The sequence below is a fragment of the Halichoerus grypus genome, chromosome 10, assembly GCF_964656455.1.
Source record: "Halichoerus grypus chromosome 10, mHalGry1.hap1.1, whole genome shotgun sequence".
NCBI lineage: Eukaryota > Metazoa > Chordata > Mammalia > Carnivora > Phocidae > Halichoerus > Halichoerus grypus.
Window position 1 is genome coordinate 131,406,224 of NC_135721.1, and position 16,995 is coordinate 131,423,218.

General features: G+C 43.4%; 1 protein-coding gene across 2 annotated transcripts in view; it reads left to right on the top strand.

Annotated features, from left to right (window-relative positions):
- The window catches only part of DOK5 (docking protein 5), a 149,611-nt gene extending 148,378 nt beyond the window's left edge, over positions 1-1,233 (top strand). For both annotated transcript variants that reach the window (XM_036070852.2, XM_036070849.2), the window contains exon 8: positions 751-1,233. In XM_036070852.2, coding sequence (XP_035926745.1) covers positions 751-815 — 65 coding nt within the window. In that variant the 3' untranslated portion in view covers positions 816-1,233. The remainder of the gene's footprint in view (positions 1-750) is intronic.
- The last annotated feature ends 15,762 nt before the right edge of the window (positions 1,234-16,995 follow it).

Genomic DNA, 16,995 nt, shown 5'->3' on the forward strand with positions numbered 1-16,995 from the left:
TATGGTCTGCAAAATCTAAAATACCTAGTATCTGACCCTTTATAGACGAAGTTTGCCAACCCCTGTCTTATCTCACAGAGGCTGCTAACACGGGCCCTCTGTGTTGCCTTCCTGACTTCTTCACTTGTCTTGGAGTCCAAGCCTGAAATTAGTAAAGCCTAAGGAGTCCTTACAACAAAATTTCCTAAGTGTAAATATAATATTGGCATATTTCTTTTTTTTTTTTTAAGATTTTACTTATTTATTTATTTGCCAGAGAGAGAACGCGAGCACAAGCAGGGAGGGAGAAGCAGGCTCCCCGCTGAGCAGGAAGCCCAACGTGGGCCTCGATCCCAGGAGTCTGGGATCATGACCTGAGCCGAAGGCAGACGCCCAACCATATGAGCTACCCAGGCGTCCCAGTATTGCCTTATTTCTAGCCCGGTTTCCAAAGAGTGTCCTAGACAAAAGTTTTCATAGTCCTATGATTCCTTCTCATTTCCCTTCAATATCCTGAACAAGGAGTTGATGAAGATAAAAAATTAAGGAGGAAAGTAACCGCTAGTAGTCTGATCATAGCTCAGTACAAAGACCACGTGCAAATGAGATGCTAATCATGTAGTCTCTCCTGACTCTTATTTGAGCGCCCTCGGAAACAAAATCTGATGTTGTATGTTACTTATTTCTCTGCTATAGAAACCTGTTGCTAGCTAATTTGATCGCGTGCTTTCTTGAAATATAACCGCCGGTTTTAAATTCTTTTCGGAAAAGATGTCACCAGCCCTCTGAAGCTTCATCGGACAGAGACTTTTCCTGCCTACCGATCGGAGCACTGACAGGAGCTGCCGAGAATCGAGAATCGTTGTGTAACACACTTGTGATGTGTTGGCCGCCGCAGATCCACCAGGAGGCCACAGGATCACAGCGAGGGGAGCCACGATGGAAAGAGGCGGGAAGTCCTGGCTAATTGTGTGGTCATTGGGAAACTGCAATGCAATATTTGTCTTTTTCTTTCTTTTTTCTTTTTTAAAAAAAATCTTAGCGTGATTGAAACATGCTCTATAGATATCGACTTTTTGTTCCCTCTTTTACAGCTGGACAGAAAGGAGTCGATGCCACAGAATGATTTTCTATTGTAGATACCATGTCCCTTGCACTTCTCTGAATCTATCCTTTTGTGGATTCTTGTGATTTTCCTTCTGAGTGTTTCAATTGTGCGACAGTCAGTAATGATAATAAAATGGTTCTTCATTATTTGTTATTCGTTGATACCGTATTCCTCAGTTGGTAATATTATGGTTCTGGTTAACTACGGGAAATTATTTTTTATGACGTTACCAATTAGTTAAATCAGTGCTTTGACTGGCTCTTACCTATTAGGTTAAGAAATAACTTTCAAGGACCCTTTAGTCTTCTTTTCAGGGTTACAGTTTTGCTCTCACACCATCTTCCTCCTACCCCCTACCTTCCTTTTTTTTAAAGCCTTTGTTTTGTTTGGAGTCCCTTCGTAAAACATTTTAAAATAAAAGAGCATTCTTCACCCCTATGTTCTTTGGATTCTGGTGATCTGGTTTTCTCTTCTATCTTCGGTATTTATGAAGGTATGTGACTATCTTCCTTAGGAGCCATGAGCGGTCTGGCATTGCCCTTGATTTAGTGCGACCATTTATACATTCGCCCACTTATTCATTCAGCTGGTCTGGATGGAGCATTTTCTAGTTCCGGACACTGTGCTCGATAGAATCCAGGGATAGAGGGCTAAAGAGACGAAGGCCCTGTCACCTTAAGTGCAGAGGAGTATGACAGGGAAATAAAGTTGCAATTATAATACAGAGTGACAACCGCTAAATGGGTCCCCAGTGGTCATGTGCCTCTGAAGAGGTGGTCAGTCTATGCCCCAGGCTTTCCGACTGGGATCTGCCAGATGGGAATTCCATCTTGGGAGGTCCTGAAGCTAGAATGGTTATGGCTGCATGGGAAGGAGGGATGGTGTGTGTCTCGGTCACTACCCTCTTGTCAGTAGTGTTCCCGGATACAATATAGGACATCTGGTTAAATTTGATATACGATGATTTAAGTTTTTAGTGTAAATATATCCCAAATATTGCATGAGATATAGATACACTAAAAATTATTTATTGTATATCTCAGATTGAAATTTGATGGCATGCTCTGTATTTTTCTTTGCTAAATCTGGCTGTCCTATTTCCCAGGCTCTAGACCTGTGCCTTACACGTAGCTCATGCTTGAAAAATACGTGATAATTGAATGGATAGATGAATAAACTCTTATCCTGGCGATAGAATTCTTCCCATAAGGGGAGGCAAGTTAATATTGATTGTGTACTTTCTCAGTGCCAGACACTGAGCTAGGCCCTTCTAAAATTAGTTTTCCCCAGAAAAATCTTTCCTGTATTTTCTAGGAAAAAAGTGAGTTTTACTCAGGGCCATAAAAAAGGTTCATTTTCATTTGTGCTCCTTCCCAAAAGTGCATAATTTCTCGAAATGGAGATTGACCGATGAAACCCCAAAGGACCTGCTAAAATCCAGGTCTGCCTAGCGAAAATCCCCATCGGATCTGAGTTAGTTGGGGTTTCCAAGGACACTGTTGGTTAGGATGTGTTTGTCTTGGAGGTGGAAAAAAATCGCGGGGGAGGGGGAAGGAAGATTAAATTCAGCTAAGAATTAGCGGATTAGGGACACAGACATGACACAGTGCTAATGGCTTTGCTGGAATGCTTTTGTGTTCTCTGTGTTCTGTGTAGCTACTTTCCACGTTATGTTAGCTCATCCTCCTTCTCCCAGGTGTATTCAGATTCATCTTTTAAAAAATCTGGTTCGCCACAAACATTTGACTATTTCTTCACCGTTTATTATTCTAACTCTAGCTGGCTCTTGTTTTTATTTTCTTTCTCTTCTAAAACTGTCTCATAAGAGGTTCTGCCTGGTTCCCAGGGCCTTTGCTGCCAACATGGGGGCTTATGTTGAAGAAGGAGATAAAAGAAATGGAATTAAAGAAATAATTATCATTTTAATGAAGTCAAAATTGCTGAAGCAAGTCTAAAGCCTAATGAGCGTGTAAAGAAATGTCGCTGAATGTAGTAAACTACACATCAGAAGCTCCTTTAGGAGTTTTTAAAAAAGAAACATTCGACCAAAAAAGAATTAGAGTCCTACTTGGTTTCCTAATGGTTTTTATTTATTGTCAAGCACCATTCTAAGTGCTTTACCTGTATTACTTAATCTCCACAATGGGTCCACGAGGTAAGTATAATTCTTGGTTCCATTTTATAGATGGGGAAACTGAGCTTTAAGGAGCCTTAATAATCTAAATAATATGCCCAGGATCTCTTAGCTTTGTTGAAAGGTAAACGGTGACATATTAACGTTTTCAAGTTTATTTGAGCAATAGTCGTTTGAATTGGGCAGCGCCAAACCAAAGGTGGCTAGGGGTGCTCTGGGGACAGGATCCCAGACAGGAGCCAGGGAGAGGTTTTTATAGAGAAGATGAGGAAGCAAAGCAAAGAAATTATTTGATTGACTCTAGTTTAAGTGGTTGCTTTATTTGAGAAAGTCTCGTGATTGGTTGTGCTTGAGTTTCATTTTCTAGGATTCCCATGCATTGACTCTGGCTTGCGTTTTGGTTGGCTTATGGAGGCTACTGGTGCCTTAGCCTCACCCCATCCTTGTTTAATTACTTTAACAGCTACTAAAGGGCAGACTCATATTTGAAAACCCAGGCAATCTGATTCCTGAGCCTACTATATCGAGCCCTAACACGTGCTGCCTTAGAGAGCAGCACACTTTTCTTTAACGGGTGAGAATCTAAATATTTTAGGCATATGGTCCCTGTTTCTGCTGTGCAAAAGCAACCATAGATAATACATGAGCCGATAGGCATGGCTGTGTGCCAGTAGAACTTTATTTACAAAAGCAAGTGGCAGGCTGGATTCACCCACCCTGTAGTTGCCAACCCCTACTCTAAATTATAAGAACCTCAAATACTCCCTTTTATTGGTTTCAGGTTTGGGATCGAAACCATGAAAAATTTAAACACCTTAATCCTGGAGCTTAAATAAAGGGAATAGGGACTTGAACTGATTTTTCTTTGTCTTTTTCTAATCTCTAACCCAGGTGATGACCATGTAATGTAAGAAAAGGGGGAGGTTTTCAAAGCCTTGTGGATTTGTACATGATTCAAACTATATTCTAAAGCACCCGTGCCAACATTGGAAATGAGCTGAATCTGGAGGTTAAGCTACAGAATTCTTCTTTGACATAGTTGTTGTTTCTGCTTTAATTATATACTAAGAAAAGCAACGATTTTTTTGGTGGGAGGTGGGATGGGAGGATTGGTGAATAAAGTATATGTTCTATGTGTCCCCTTTGCATGCAGGGCCAGTGATATAAAGATCTTTTACTCAGTTTGAGGCCGATTAATGTAGTAGTTATTAAAATGCTTTCTAGGGGGCGCCTGGGTGGCTCAGTTGGTTAAGCGACTGCCTTCGGCTCAGGTCATGATCCTGGAGTCTCCGGATCGAGTCCCGCATCGGGCTCCCTGCTCGGCAGGGAGTCTGCTTCTCCCTCTGACCCTCCCCCCTCTCATGTGCTCTCTCTCGCTCTCTCATTTTCTCTCTCAAATAAATAAATAAAATCTTTAAAAAAAAAAAAATGCTTTCTAGGGTAAGACTATTTGGGTTTCTGAAAGTCATTCATTCATTTCCCAAGTACTTATTCAGTATCATCCCTGGGTGTGCCAGGCTGTGTGGGGGAGTTTACAGGAACTGTGTGGGTCCACTTATATGTGGATTTTTTTCCGTAAATACAGTACTGTAAATGTATTTTCTCATAATAATTTTCTTAACATTTTCTTTTCTCCAGCTTACTTTATTATAAGACTATAATATATAATACATACAACATGCAAAACATGTGTTAATCAACTGCGTTATTGGAAAGACTCCTAGTCAACAGTAGGCTGTTGGTAGTTAAGGTTTTTAAGTTAAGGGGAATCAAGTTATTCTCAGGTTTTCAACTGAGCAGGATTCAGTGTGCCTTTCCCTTGTGTTGCTCAAGGGTCACACCTGTGTTAACAAAATCTTCTTCCCTCTAGTCCCAGGAAAAAAACTACATCCATTCTCAGATTCCCATTAAGACAGCAAACTCAATACTTGCCATTCATATTGAGGTTTTAAGTTCTTTGGGTTAAATATTGGAGGTAAGGCTGCCCATCTTCTGAAGAAAGTCAACAGTTGGCTGATTTCAGAGTAAGCCCATTGGCTCAATCTGTGATAATTCGATTCAGCCAAGGCAGGACCTTGTGATAATCATTTGCCTACAGCTGTGCTGAATAAGATGGAACCACCCGCATTCTACTCTCTGAGCTTGTAGTTCTCAAATGTTGGCAAAAGATACTGGGGAGCCCGTGGTTCTACATTTCCAATCAGTGTCTCTAGGTAATTCTAGGGCAGGTGGTATAAAATCCCGTCTTAAACCTTGAGGAGATAGAAATGGTGAGATTTGGCCCCTAGAGGCAATCATTAAGGTGTTCTTAACCAGGACATGGCCAGGAAGTCAGGAGGAAGAGCTGGGATGCCAGGAGATGCGGGAATTCGGGCACAGAGGTACAAATGTGATTCTGCGTGTGGGCTACCCACAGGACAGGGAGATGTGTTGTGATTGTGGCTCTGGATGTGGGCTCCCACATGGCCTTTTCAGTGCCTCGGGGATATTTTCTTTGTTGCTATAACAACTAATAAGGAGACTTGGTTTGACCTTCTTTGTTTCTCTAAGATGCCGGAAGTGCAAGGTCTTCCCACACTGTTCTTTTTTAATAGGAAACCGCCCCCCAAGAGCTACCTGTGAAAGCAAAGCACAGACTGGAGAAGATGAGCAGGGTGAGGAAGGGGCCAGAGTCCAGTTGCTATTGTTGACGACTCAGGGCTGAGCTACTAGCCAGCCGGCCTCCCACCCCTCCTCCTGCCCCAGGTTTCTCCCAACCTTACTGCAAGAGCAACTTGCTTTTCTTTGGCCTTTGGTACTGTTGCATTTCCCTCTGCTGAAAAGCAGGAGCTGCTTGAGCGAACTGAAGATGTTGAAGATGGGTAAAGATCAGTGTTTTTGGTCTGAGCTTTGGCAGACCGTGACGGCTCCGCTCTGAGTCTCTGTATTGTTTACATGTTGTGTTTATTTGCTTGTTTACATTGGAAACCCTAAGAGGCAAAGAACCAGTTTTAATCATTTGTCTTTTCAGTAGGTAGTTACCCTTTCTAGGCCCAAACAATGTGGCGCACGTGGAAGCCCTCTTTTAGAAAGGGTCTGCAAACTGGCCAAAGTCGACCTACATCCTGCCCTTTTTTTTTTTTTTAAGATTTTATTTATTTGGAGAGGGCATGAGCAGGGGTGGGGAGAGGGAGAAGCAGACTCCCTGCTGAGCAGAGAGCCCGACATAGGGCTTGATCCCAGATCCCAGGACCCTGGTATCATGACCTGAGCCAAAGGCAGACGCTTAACCGACTGAGCCACCCAGGCGCCCCTACTAACTGCTTTTGTAAATAAAGTTTTATTGGCACAGGGCCATGCCTATTGGTTTATGTGTTATCTATGGCTGCTTTTATGGGACACCTGTAGAGCTGAGTGGTTGTGACAGGGCCGTATGGAAAGGCTTGTTGGGTCCTGCTCTGTATGAGCCCGGCTGTCCCCTGGCTGATGGCTAGGATCCTTGCTGCCGCACATGTCTCCCATTTTCGGTGTTACCTGTGAAATGAATGTTCTCCGTGCACGGGAGTGCTCAGCCCTCCCCCATGGCAGAGGTCATTGTTTCTACAGTTCCACTGGCTTAGAAAAACCTTACCTTCCTCCACTCTTGCCAAACTGACCCTTGAGACTTCAACTTATACACCAGGTTGTCGGAGTTCCTTCCTGAGACCCCCAGACCAGACAAAGTCACCGGTCCTAAGTTTTTATGAAGCGTTCGTGCATAGCACACATTGCTGTTTAGAATGACATTTTCCTGTGGTTATTGGATTGTCTGCCTTTTCCATGCTTCTCAAGCTCCTTGAGAGCAGGTGTTATGTCTGTTTGGCTTAGCTTTGTACTCCCGGTACTAAACAAAATACCCAGTGAATTTAGTGGGTGCTCAACAAATACTCATTTTATAAAGAAATGGAAAGTGAGTCCACAACAGATGCATCATTAAATCACGGTATACGTCATATGGGTTCTACCTTGGATGAGTAGTCTCTCTCTTATAGAGAGGTCCATGCCGGGAAGCTCTAACATTTCTGGAACTTGTGTGTGCTGAACATAATCCTTACATCATCCCTGTGAGGTGACCTCCTGTCCCCCATTTTATGAAGTAGAACCTACAGCACTGAGACTCAAAGCAACTTGCCTCCAGGACAGTGTAACTCCAGTTTCGACACTCTTTACTTCTACACTTGGGTTTCCCAGACTGTGTGCTAAGGTGCCCTGCGGTGCCGCAGTGAACTCACGGAGGTGCTGTGCGTATACTGAGTTTTTGCAGGAGACAATGGTACTCAACATGTATTGGACCCTTGGGAACTGCTGGCTAGAGGCTCTTCAATTTCCACCTTAGATCACACTAAATTCACTTCTGTGATGCCCTTTTTGGGAAGCTGGGTTTTGGGAACTTGCTCTGATAAAAAGCAGAAGTACTTTAGCAAGGGATTAAGCCAGACACTGCACAATATAAAGATGACCAGTAAAACTCATGCTAATAACTTAGAATTTTCATTTTTCCTACGATGACCTAATAGCAAGTGAGAAACATGGTGATGAGTAGGGGAGAGCTTGGCATTTCATGACATTTCATGTTCCTTAACTGGCACTTCTGCTTTTTGCACAAGGAGCTCTGCATTTTTGTTGGTCTCACAGATTCTGTGGCCAGTCCTGTGCAGAAGGTGCTCCTTGAAGGAAGGGCGAGGTGAGCAGGACAGCGGATTATGTTCGGGTGTCTTTCTGGGCCTCTCTCCTGCTTCCACACGAGGCTCCCACCCAGAACTGGTGCTCACCTTTTAAGCTTCCAGTCCAGTCATTTGATAATTGACCTCTATTGAAGACACGGGGCACAGTTCCTATTTTGAGCGAATGCCCCGAGCCAGTCACAGTGACTGCACCTCGCTAAATACTGTAGAATTATTTTCCTCATCACTGAATTCCTTTTAAAGTTGTACCTTCATAACAAAGAAAGAGAATCATTTGGTTATCAAAGGAAGCCAGCCCCCAAATTTACTTTCCTTTAGCTGTCATGCAAATCATGAGCCAGAGGCCTAGCAGGATGGCTTTGAAGATAAAGATCACAGTGCAGTCCTAGAAAGGTTTCAATAGGGTTTCTGATGATCCTGTGATTTACTTGGAGAAGGAAGAAAAGAGCAGAGAACAATAGGAAGAACGGGCTCTGAAGTTATAAAAGCCCAATATCTAATTCTGGTCCTTTCGTTGCCTGGGGGAAATGTCAGTTAATAGTGAAGGGGTCAGACAGGGCTTGACCAGGATTTCCTCAAGTGCATTCCAGGAGATGCCAATGCAGGTTCCTGGGGGGTGGGGGGGAGGGAGGGCGGGGAGGAGGGCAGTTTTGTCCTTAAGTGAATTTTTGGTAAATGTAGAGTCAGACTAGTTTTTTTACTTTGTGAACTTGAAGCCGGACATTGAGTAAACGTAATGTAATAGTCTAGAATAGGTGATCGGATGCAGAATTTTTGTCGCAACTGGACTTACACCTGTTTGTCTGGTTGTTGTTGGTACTGAATTAGCAGCTTTCAGTGACTAAAGGTAGGTGAAGGCAGGTCTCCTCGCTCTCACACATGGCCATTGGAGAGCAATTTACAATGTAGTTGCGCCAAATTTTCAAACATCTACTAATAGTAACTAGCCATCAGGTACAGAAACAGTGATATGGCCCGAGGGGTGAGCTCCCTGTACTTTCAGATGCTCTGATTGTGGTAAAGATTTCACTGAGGTGGATGAGACCATATTCTAGCAGCAAGATTGAGCTAAGTTTCTAGTGGGAGGTGGGAGAGTCTCCCAGCTATCAATCGAAAGGAGGACCTGTCGGGAATCCTAAGCCTGCAAGGGCACCATTTTGCCAGGTGAAGGTTCTTGGGTCTGCAGGAGTCTTACTGCCTAATCCTGAAAGGGATCAGAATGTCTACAGCTTTTCTAGCGATTCCATGGATTCTTAGACACCCCTTTATTCAGCAAGAAAAAACATTTCTTTTTTTAATTTATTTTTTTTTAATTTTTTTATTTATTTATTTGACAGAGAGATAGAGAACACAAGCAGGCAGAGAAGCAGGCAGAGGGAGAGGGAGAAGCAGGCTCCCTGCAGAGCAGGGAGCCCGATGCGGGACTCGATCCCAGACCCTGGGATCATGACCTGAGCCGAAGGCAGCCGCTTAACCGACTGAGCCACCCAGGCGCCCGAAAAACCACTTCTGACATCCATTATGCTAATGCACAAAACTTCTGGTCTTAACCAGACATAAAGACAGCAGAAGCTGCTTTTGGAGTGAGGGATTTGATGAGTATTTTTTTGTTTTGTTTTCTTCTTTTTGCAGATCCCAGCTCATAAATTCTGGAATGTAGGTTTCCAATGAGGGTGTTGCAAGTATGAAATGTGTAGCTTAAAATGAACGTCCTCCTGTATCACCCTCCTTGTTGTCTTTACTAATTTAAATTTTATTATAGATACTACAGTAGTTTCTGAAATTTAGGAGAGCTCTTTTCCCTGGGGCATCCTTTAGGATTGGGGTTGTGAGGACCCCATTTTAGGAACTGATGGGTGTGAGGAAAGAATCTCCATCTGGGCGCCTCTCAGCTACCGAGTAGTTGTGTTACTCTGCTCCATGCACTTAACCTCTCTAAGGATTCTTGGATTCTTCTCTCAATGATGTTGGGATAATAATAAAAGTTATTTTTTAAAATGCCTTGCAGGCTACTACAAAAGAGAGGACAAACTGGAAAAGTTCCAGAGATAGCTGAAATGCAGACTCTTGACCCAATATTCCCATCTACAAAATAATAGCACCAGTTCTCCTGCCCATTTGGTTAAGACCCCAGAAGTCATAGGTGCCAAAATTCTTTGAAAATTGTAAAAATACTTAAACTTTGGAGTTCTTCCCAAATCAAGTGCCTCTCCTCCAAGATGGCATGAAATGAGAGACTATGTTTAAAATGAAAGATGCTTCTGGCCTTATTTATGAGACAACCATGACCTCCATGTTGTAGAAGAGAGAAAAAGGGAGTAATACTGAATGAGAAATTGCTATTTTCCAGAGATTTTTAATAAACTATCTTGTCTGACCCTCACCTACACATGAGTGGTATTATTTTAGGAAGAGGAAGCTGAGATGCAGAGGAAGCTGAGAGGTAGCAGAATTATTTAAATTCTCACAACCGGTGAGTAGGGATTGCCTTGAATTAAGCTGGTCAGAATTCTAAAACAGGCATTGTTTCTGGTACACTGGGGAGCAATTAATTACATTGTTCTGCTTGGCCTTGGTGTTCCTTGCTGTGCAATGGGACAGTATTGGCTGCCTTTCCAGAGTATGCCAGTGAGAATTACAAGTGGGCTTGTCACTATTTCATCGAACAATCTGTCAGTAAGAGACAGCATTAGTTTTTTGGATTTTGTTTTTGTTTTTTTTGTTTTTTTTTTACTAAGATAATTAGTAATGGTCATATTTAAACTGAAGGCCAAATTCACATGCCTGTGGGGGCCAGACAAGTAATGCCAATAAGGGAGGTTGGTCCACGTTTGGGTAGTAATGGAGCCCCGGTTCAGTGGGGCAGCCAAGTGTTGCCATGCAGAAACGTGAGGCCAAGAGTTGCTAAATCATCAGGGTTTTTGTTTTTGTGTCTTTGGTTAATTCAAAGCTGGAACTCTGGATTTGTGAAATTTCCCAGCTTTTAAACATTGGAAACTAATATAAGCCAATATAAAGAGAATCCGTGCTGGTTAATGCCTCCTAGGTCCAAAGATAGAAGGAAAAATAAACATCTATGAGCTAAGGGGCGCCTGGGTGGCTCAGTCGTTAAGCGTCTGCCTTCGGCTCATGTCATGATTCCAGGTCCTGGGATCGAGCCCCGCATCGGGCTCCCTGCTCCGCGGGAAGCCTGCTTCTCCCTCTCCCACTCCCCCTGCTTGTGTTCCCTCTCTAACTGTGTCTCTCTCTCTGTCAAATAAATAAATAAAATCTTTAAAAAAAAAAAATCTATGAGCTAAAATCTAGAGTAGACCTTCCATATAAATCCCCAAATTAAATTGGGTTTGCATTGGTATTAACTATGGTTATTAGCTATTACTAAAATAATCTTACAAGTGGGGACAGAGACCAAGAGTTGAAATGCATGGGGAAATGGCACCATGTTTCTCAGGGTAGGACACAGGGACCTTTCTTCTTTAATCTTGTTCTTCTAAGTATTTAATATTTTTGTTCCTTTTTTCCCCCCTGAGCCATTTTTGAGACTTTAAAGCTCTAATCCCTTAATTCATTTTCTTTAGCAATGGCAGCATGGGAAATTTTGTCATAGACATGACAGTTCAGTAAATACCTTTGTCCAGACGTTATTAATCAACTAGCCAGTGTGATGAAACCACAGTTTTCTGGAAAGACCGCAAATGCTGGGAACTTGGTCTTTGCTTTCCCTTAAATTTGTTGAAAAAAATTTGTGTTTGTTGTTCTTCACCAGCCTTCTTATAGAAAATCAAACTGATACAATATTGCTTTGGTGCTGGAGTGTTATTTGATATGGAACATCTAACATCTGTCAAAACATGTAAGATCTATTTCTTCGAGAGGCAGCAGCAGATTGGATCCAACATTTAAGAATGACAAATAGTCATTGAAGCCAAATGACTCCGGGAGTGCTTTGAGGGGAATAGAAAATAAAGACTTGCCTCAATATGGGAGGTCATGCCCCCGAGGGTTAAACAACGGGCCATGGGATCAGAGCGTCTGCTTTGTTTTCACTCTCAACACTTCTGATACCAAATGTGTGGATTTTTTTTCCAGACCAGAAACCAGTTCTGGCACCAGCAGGTTGTCTTACAATTCAATTCTGAGTCCCCAGAGTTCATGAAGACCCCACAGGGGGAAGGCTCAGTCCCACAAGACTGTCCCCATGTCAGCTTGCTGCCTGCATTTCTGACCAACTGACTATGAATCGGGGATTGCCAGGACATCTCTTCAGGTTCAGTAATTTGCTAGGTCAGCACACAGCACTCAGGAAGGCATGTTATCTACTACTACCAGTTTATTATAAAGGATGCAACTCAGGGGCAGCCCAACAGAAGAGATGCATAGGGCAAGGTATGAGGGAAGGGCATGGAGGACATCATCCTCCCGGGACCACAGGATGGTCACCAATCCCTTTCCAAATACTGTTATTTAGGGGTTTCTATGTAGGTCTCATTGCATAGGTATGATTGGTGAGATTATTGGCCATTGGTGATTGGACTCCATTTCCAGTCTCTCCCCTCCTCAGAGGTCAGGGGTGGGGCTGAAAGTTCCAATCTTCTAATCAAGTCTTGGTCTTTCTGGCAACCATTCCTCACCTAAACTCTATCACCCGGAGATAACAAGTGTTGGGTAAAAACCAAACATGAATTATTGTGTCACAGATGACCCTAGGATTGAATCTCACTTTCTACCGTTTATTAGCTACATAAACCTGGACAGGTGTTGTTACCTGTACATGCCTTGGTCTTCTCCTCTCTAAAATCACTGAAACAACTTCTAACTCAGAGTTAGTCGTGATCACTGAGTGAGCTAATAAGGCCCCAGTATCTGTTTTGATGACAATGGCTATTTTGATGGCTGGCCAACAAAGGTGCATGGTTCTCTGCTTCTTAGATAGTTAATATGAGTATTCCTGTAATATGTCATATGAACGTGAAGGAATTCAAATCAAGTAGAATAGAACACTGGCATTTAACTATCCCAATACTCTGAAACAATTAGTGTTTATAGCACTCCAGTTAACATAATATCCACCCTTTTTATTTGGACAGTTTGATGAATTTTGACAAATTTACACTGTCCTATAACCACCACCACAATCAAGATCTAGAACATCCCATCACCCCAAAATTTCCCTCCAGTCCCTTTGCTGTCAGCTCCCCCTGTGGCCCTGGGAAATGATGTATCTGCTCTCTCACCCTTATAGTTTTGTCTGTTTTAGACTTTCATATAAGTGGAATCATACAATATATAGTATTCTTAACTTGCAGGTAAAATAAATGTAATGTGTTACAGCCAGCATTAAAAAAAAAAAAAAACTGAAATAGAAAATATCAGAATGAATCCTATTTAGTAACAGCAAGTATAAGATGTAAACCTTTTGTTTTAGGGGTGTGTGTATGTGTCCTGTTTCGTAACCTAAGCGACCTTTTTCACGATGTGCCAGAATCAACAAAGTTAAAACAAAGGAAAAAGACAATCCTGGGGCCCCTGGGTGGCTCAGTTGGCTGAGCATCTGACTCTTGATTTCGGCTCAGGTCAGGATCTCAGGGTCCTGAGATCGAGCCCCACGTTGAGCTCCATGCTCAGCGGGGAGTCTGGTTAGGATTCTCTCTCCCTTTCCCCCTCGCCCCCTGCTCGCTCTCTCTTTCTCTCTCTCTCAAAAAATAAAAAGAAAAAAAGCTTCTTAAAAAAAAAAAAAACCAATCCTACTCTAATAGCCTTAAAATGCTCTCTGATACATGGAAGTAACTTCCATCTCACCTGCCATCTGAGCCAGTTTTTCAGCCAGAAGACTAGAGGTTGGAACAAGGAGAGCTAATGTGTTCTTGTGTGTTCACCACTGTGCCAGGCACAGAACTCACACATTATCTCATTTAATCCTCCCCACAAGCCTGGACAGAGGCCTATCTGCCTCTTACAGATGAGGGAAGTGAGGCTTCCAGAAGCAAAGATCAAGTCTTCACAACCAGCAGAAGGAAAAGTGAAAATTCAAACTGTGGGAGATTAAGATTAAACACTGGGCATGTGGTTAGACAGGTGCTAGGACTGAAGAAAGAAAAGAATAGGAGTAAAAATATAACTTAAAAAAAGCCCCATTTCTGGCTGCTCCTAGATTATCGAACTGCTAATGGACAAATACTACTTCTGAATCGCCAAGCCCTGTGCCGGATGCAGGAGTCAAAGCAGGCAGAAGCAGATGTGTGTTCTGCCCGCAGAGAAGACGGGAAGGCATCCAAAACTGGGTAGTTGAGAGCATGGGCTTTGGCTTCACAGCCAGATTCTAGTCCCTGCTCTGCCACTTATGGGTCCCTTGATGTCAACCCTCACAGGACCCTTAGCCTTGCTCAGATTCCAGCTCCTATGTCGCAAGACTTTGTGCAGATTCAAATAAAGTAGGGTTTCTCTGCTTCAGCACTATGGATATTCGGGGCTGGGTCATTCCTCATTGTGGGGGGGACAGTTCTGTGCCGGCCTGATGTTTAGCAGCATCCCTGACCACTATCCACTAGATGTCTGTAACATCACCCACCACCAAAAGTATCTCTAGTTGTTGCCACATGTCCCCTGGGAGAGCATCCCCCCATTTGAGAAGCACTGAAAGAAAGCAAACCAGACAGTTGGTTACCCTAATCCTCCCCTCGCAGAACAACAGAATATTCTGTCAAGTCCTGTTCCTAGTTCAGTTCACCAACCCTGACCGTGAGCTTTGATTCCCAAGAACCGCGTTCAGTAGCGAGGGTTCCGTGTGTCTTGCTGTCCAGGGGGAGAGGCCCCGCTGAGCTGAGTTTGGGGTAGCTTAGGTCAGGAGAGCACCCAGAGGTGTTTTCTGCCTGCTGGGCTGCATCCAGCAACATTCCTGTGGAGGGAATAGCACTTGAGGTAAAAATTAGCAAGTCGGTAAGATTTAGCCGGGCAGAAGTAGATGCGAATGACACACCTATTTTTACTGGCCTAGAAAGACACCGCCAGTGTCTTGTACCGGCAAATAAGTGATTTATAAAAATGAATACAGCCTGGGGACGTGGTTGCGGCAGACATGTTAGCAAATACACAGCGTGACCTCGCATCACCTCCTCATTTTGCCCAGGAGGCTGACGGAGGGCAGAGTGGCCCGGATTCTCTCCTTCTAGCGGAAGCCTAAAACCTCTCCCTGTTTTCTGCTACACTCAAACTTTCTGACCTGAGTGGTATTTTCAAAGATTTGGTCATTCATCGGAACTAGAGAGTTTTGTTCTATAGAAATTAGGGCCATTGGAGCCACCATTGCTGCCTGCCTGCTTGGGCTCCATTTTTCTCCCTTACTGACCCTTTTCCTTATGAACCTGATTTCCTGTGAGGGAAGCAATGATTCCACTTGAAAGTACTACCTTTCCAGATGCTCTGGAACATCGTAGAACCCAATTCTGGCCTGCAGAAGGCTTCCTTTCCCCGGTAAAACAAAGCCTTTTATCCTTCAGCTTTGGCACTTTCCTCTGGATCTTGCCTGGGATCTAGGTGGGATGCCTGTAGGTGACGTCCTTTTCCTTCCACGAGGAGCAAAGACACGTGGGAAGGATGCCAGAGAGGAAAGTAGAGGGACATGGTTCCTCTGTGGACCCCCCATGGGCAGCTGTGCCAACCCTGGACGGCCCTTGCCTGGAATTATTTCATATGCAAAATTCCTGTGTGGGCAGCCACTTAGATGGGTCTCTGGTATCTGGAACCAAACATAATCGTAATTGAACTGTTAGGTATTTATTTCCATGGTGCTTGGCAAGCGTTGTGAGCATCGCAAACCTGTAGGCCTGTGGGCTGAGTCTATCCTTTTTGTGTGCGGGTTTTCTAGTTGATGGCGTCTTTACTTGTCGGTGCGGGGCCCCCTTTCTATTAGACACGGTAGGTACATGGCCTGGGGTGCCTGGGACCCATGATACTTTTAAAAGCACATAAAAATCTTTTACACTCTTTTAAAATCAGAAGAAGAATCCAACTTGGCTTATATTGGTCTTTTTTTACAAACTCAGTTGTATAATATAAATTTTAATACCATTTTATGGAAGAAGGGGCCCACGAAGGCAGAAGTATTTATAGGCCCATGAAAGTCATCATGTGACCTGGGGTATCTCTTCATTTCAAGAAGGAATTGGTCTCGCTTCTTGTTCATTTTCCGTTCCCAAATCTTCCTTCTGTGGCTACAAGAACACGCCTTCATTCAACAGAGGAAGCCGGGGCACCAGAAAGGGCTTCTGTGTTCAGCAGAACCGGGTTTGAACCCCAGCGCGACTTCAGGCAAGTTTCTTCGGGCATCGGTTTTATAAAATAGATTGACTGATTGATGTATCTATTCCATGATGATTTGAAGGCCCACGGGCAGCATCGAGACAGTCAGCAAGACAATCAGGCCGCAGTGTAGGATCCGGTAATTCAAAGACCCGTTTAACTACCTTTCATTGGAAGAAGCTGTCAGAATTTCAGAGCTGGTTTATTTTTGTTGTTGTGGGATTTTTTTCCTTTCTTTTCGTTTTTTTGCCTTGTGATGGCAAAGGCATTTGCCTTGTGATCTCCCTTACAGATCCATCTGTGAAGAAAGCAATTGGTTATTAGAAAACTGTGTATTTCCCCATTATAAGATTATACACATCAGAGCACCTTGAAGATTCATGTTATAAAAGTGCCAGATATCATTTGTATGCAAATATCTGACACAAAAGATTAGTTTTCTTTATTTTTTCAATTGCATGCGGAAAAACACGCCAAGTGAATTCGAGACAAACACATGATAGATCCTGCTGTGATAAGAAAACCTCCTAATGCAAAGTTGCCTGTAGAGAAGAAGAGGAAATTTCCCTTGTACCAACTTATTCAGATTCTCTGTAAGAAATAGCAGTGCTTCTTTTCTGCAGGAGATAGAGACTCAAGATCACCTTCCCTCTGCTATCTAAATGTGCCCCTTTTCAGCCCTCCCGTCCCCTGGGGCCCAGGAATCCCAAAGAGGCGTGCCAGAGAGAGGTGTTTGGCACTGGATTCCACCCTGGGGCAGGAGTAATTCCACT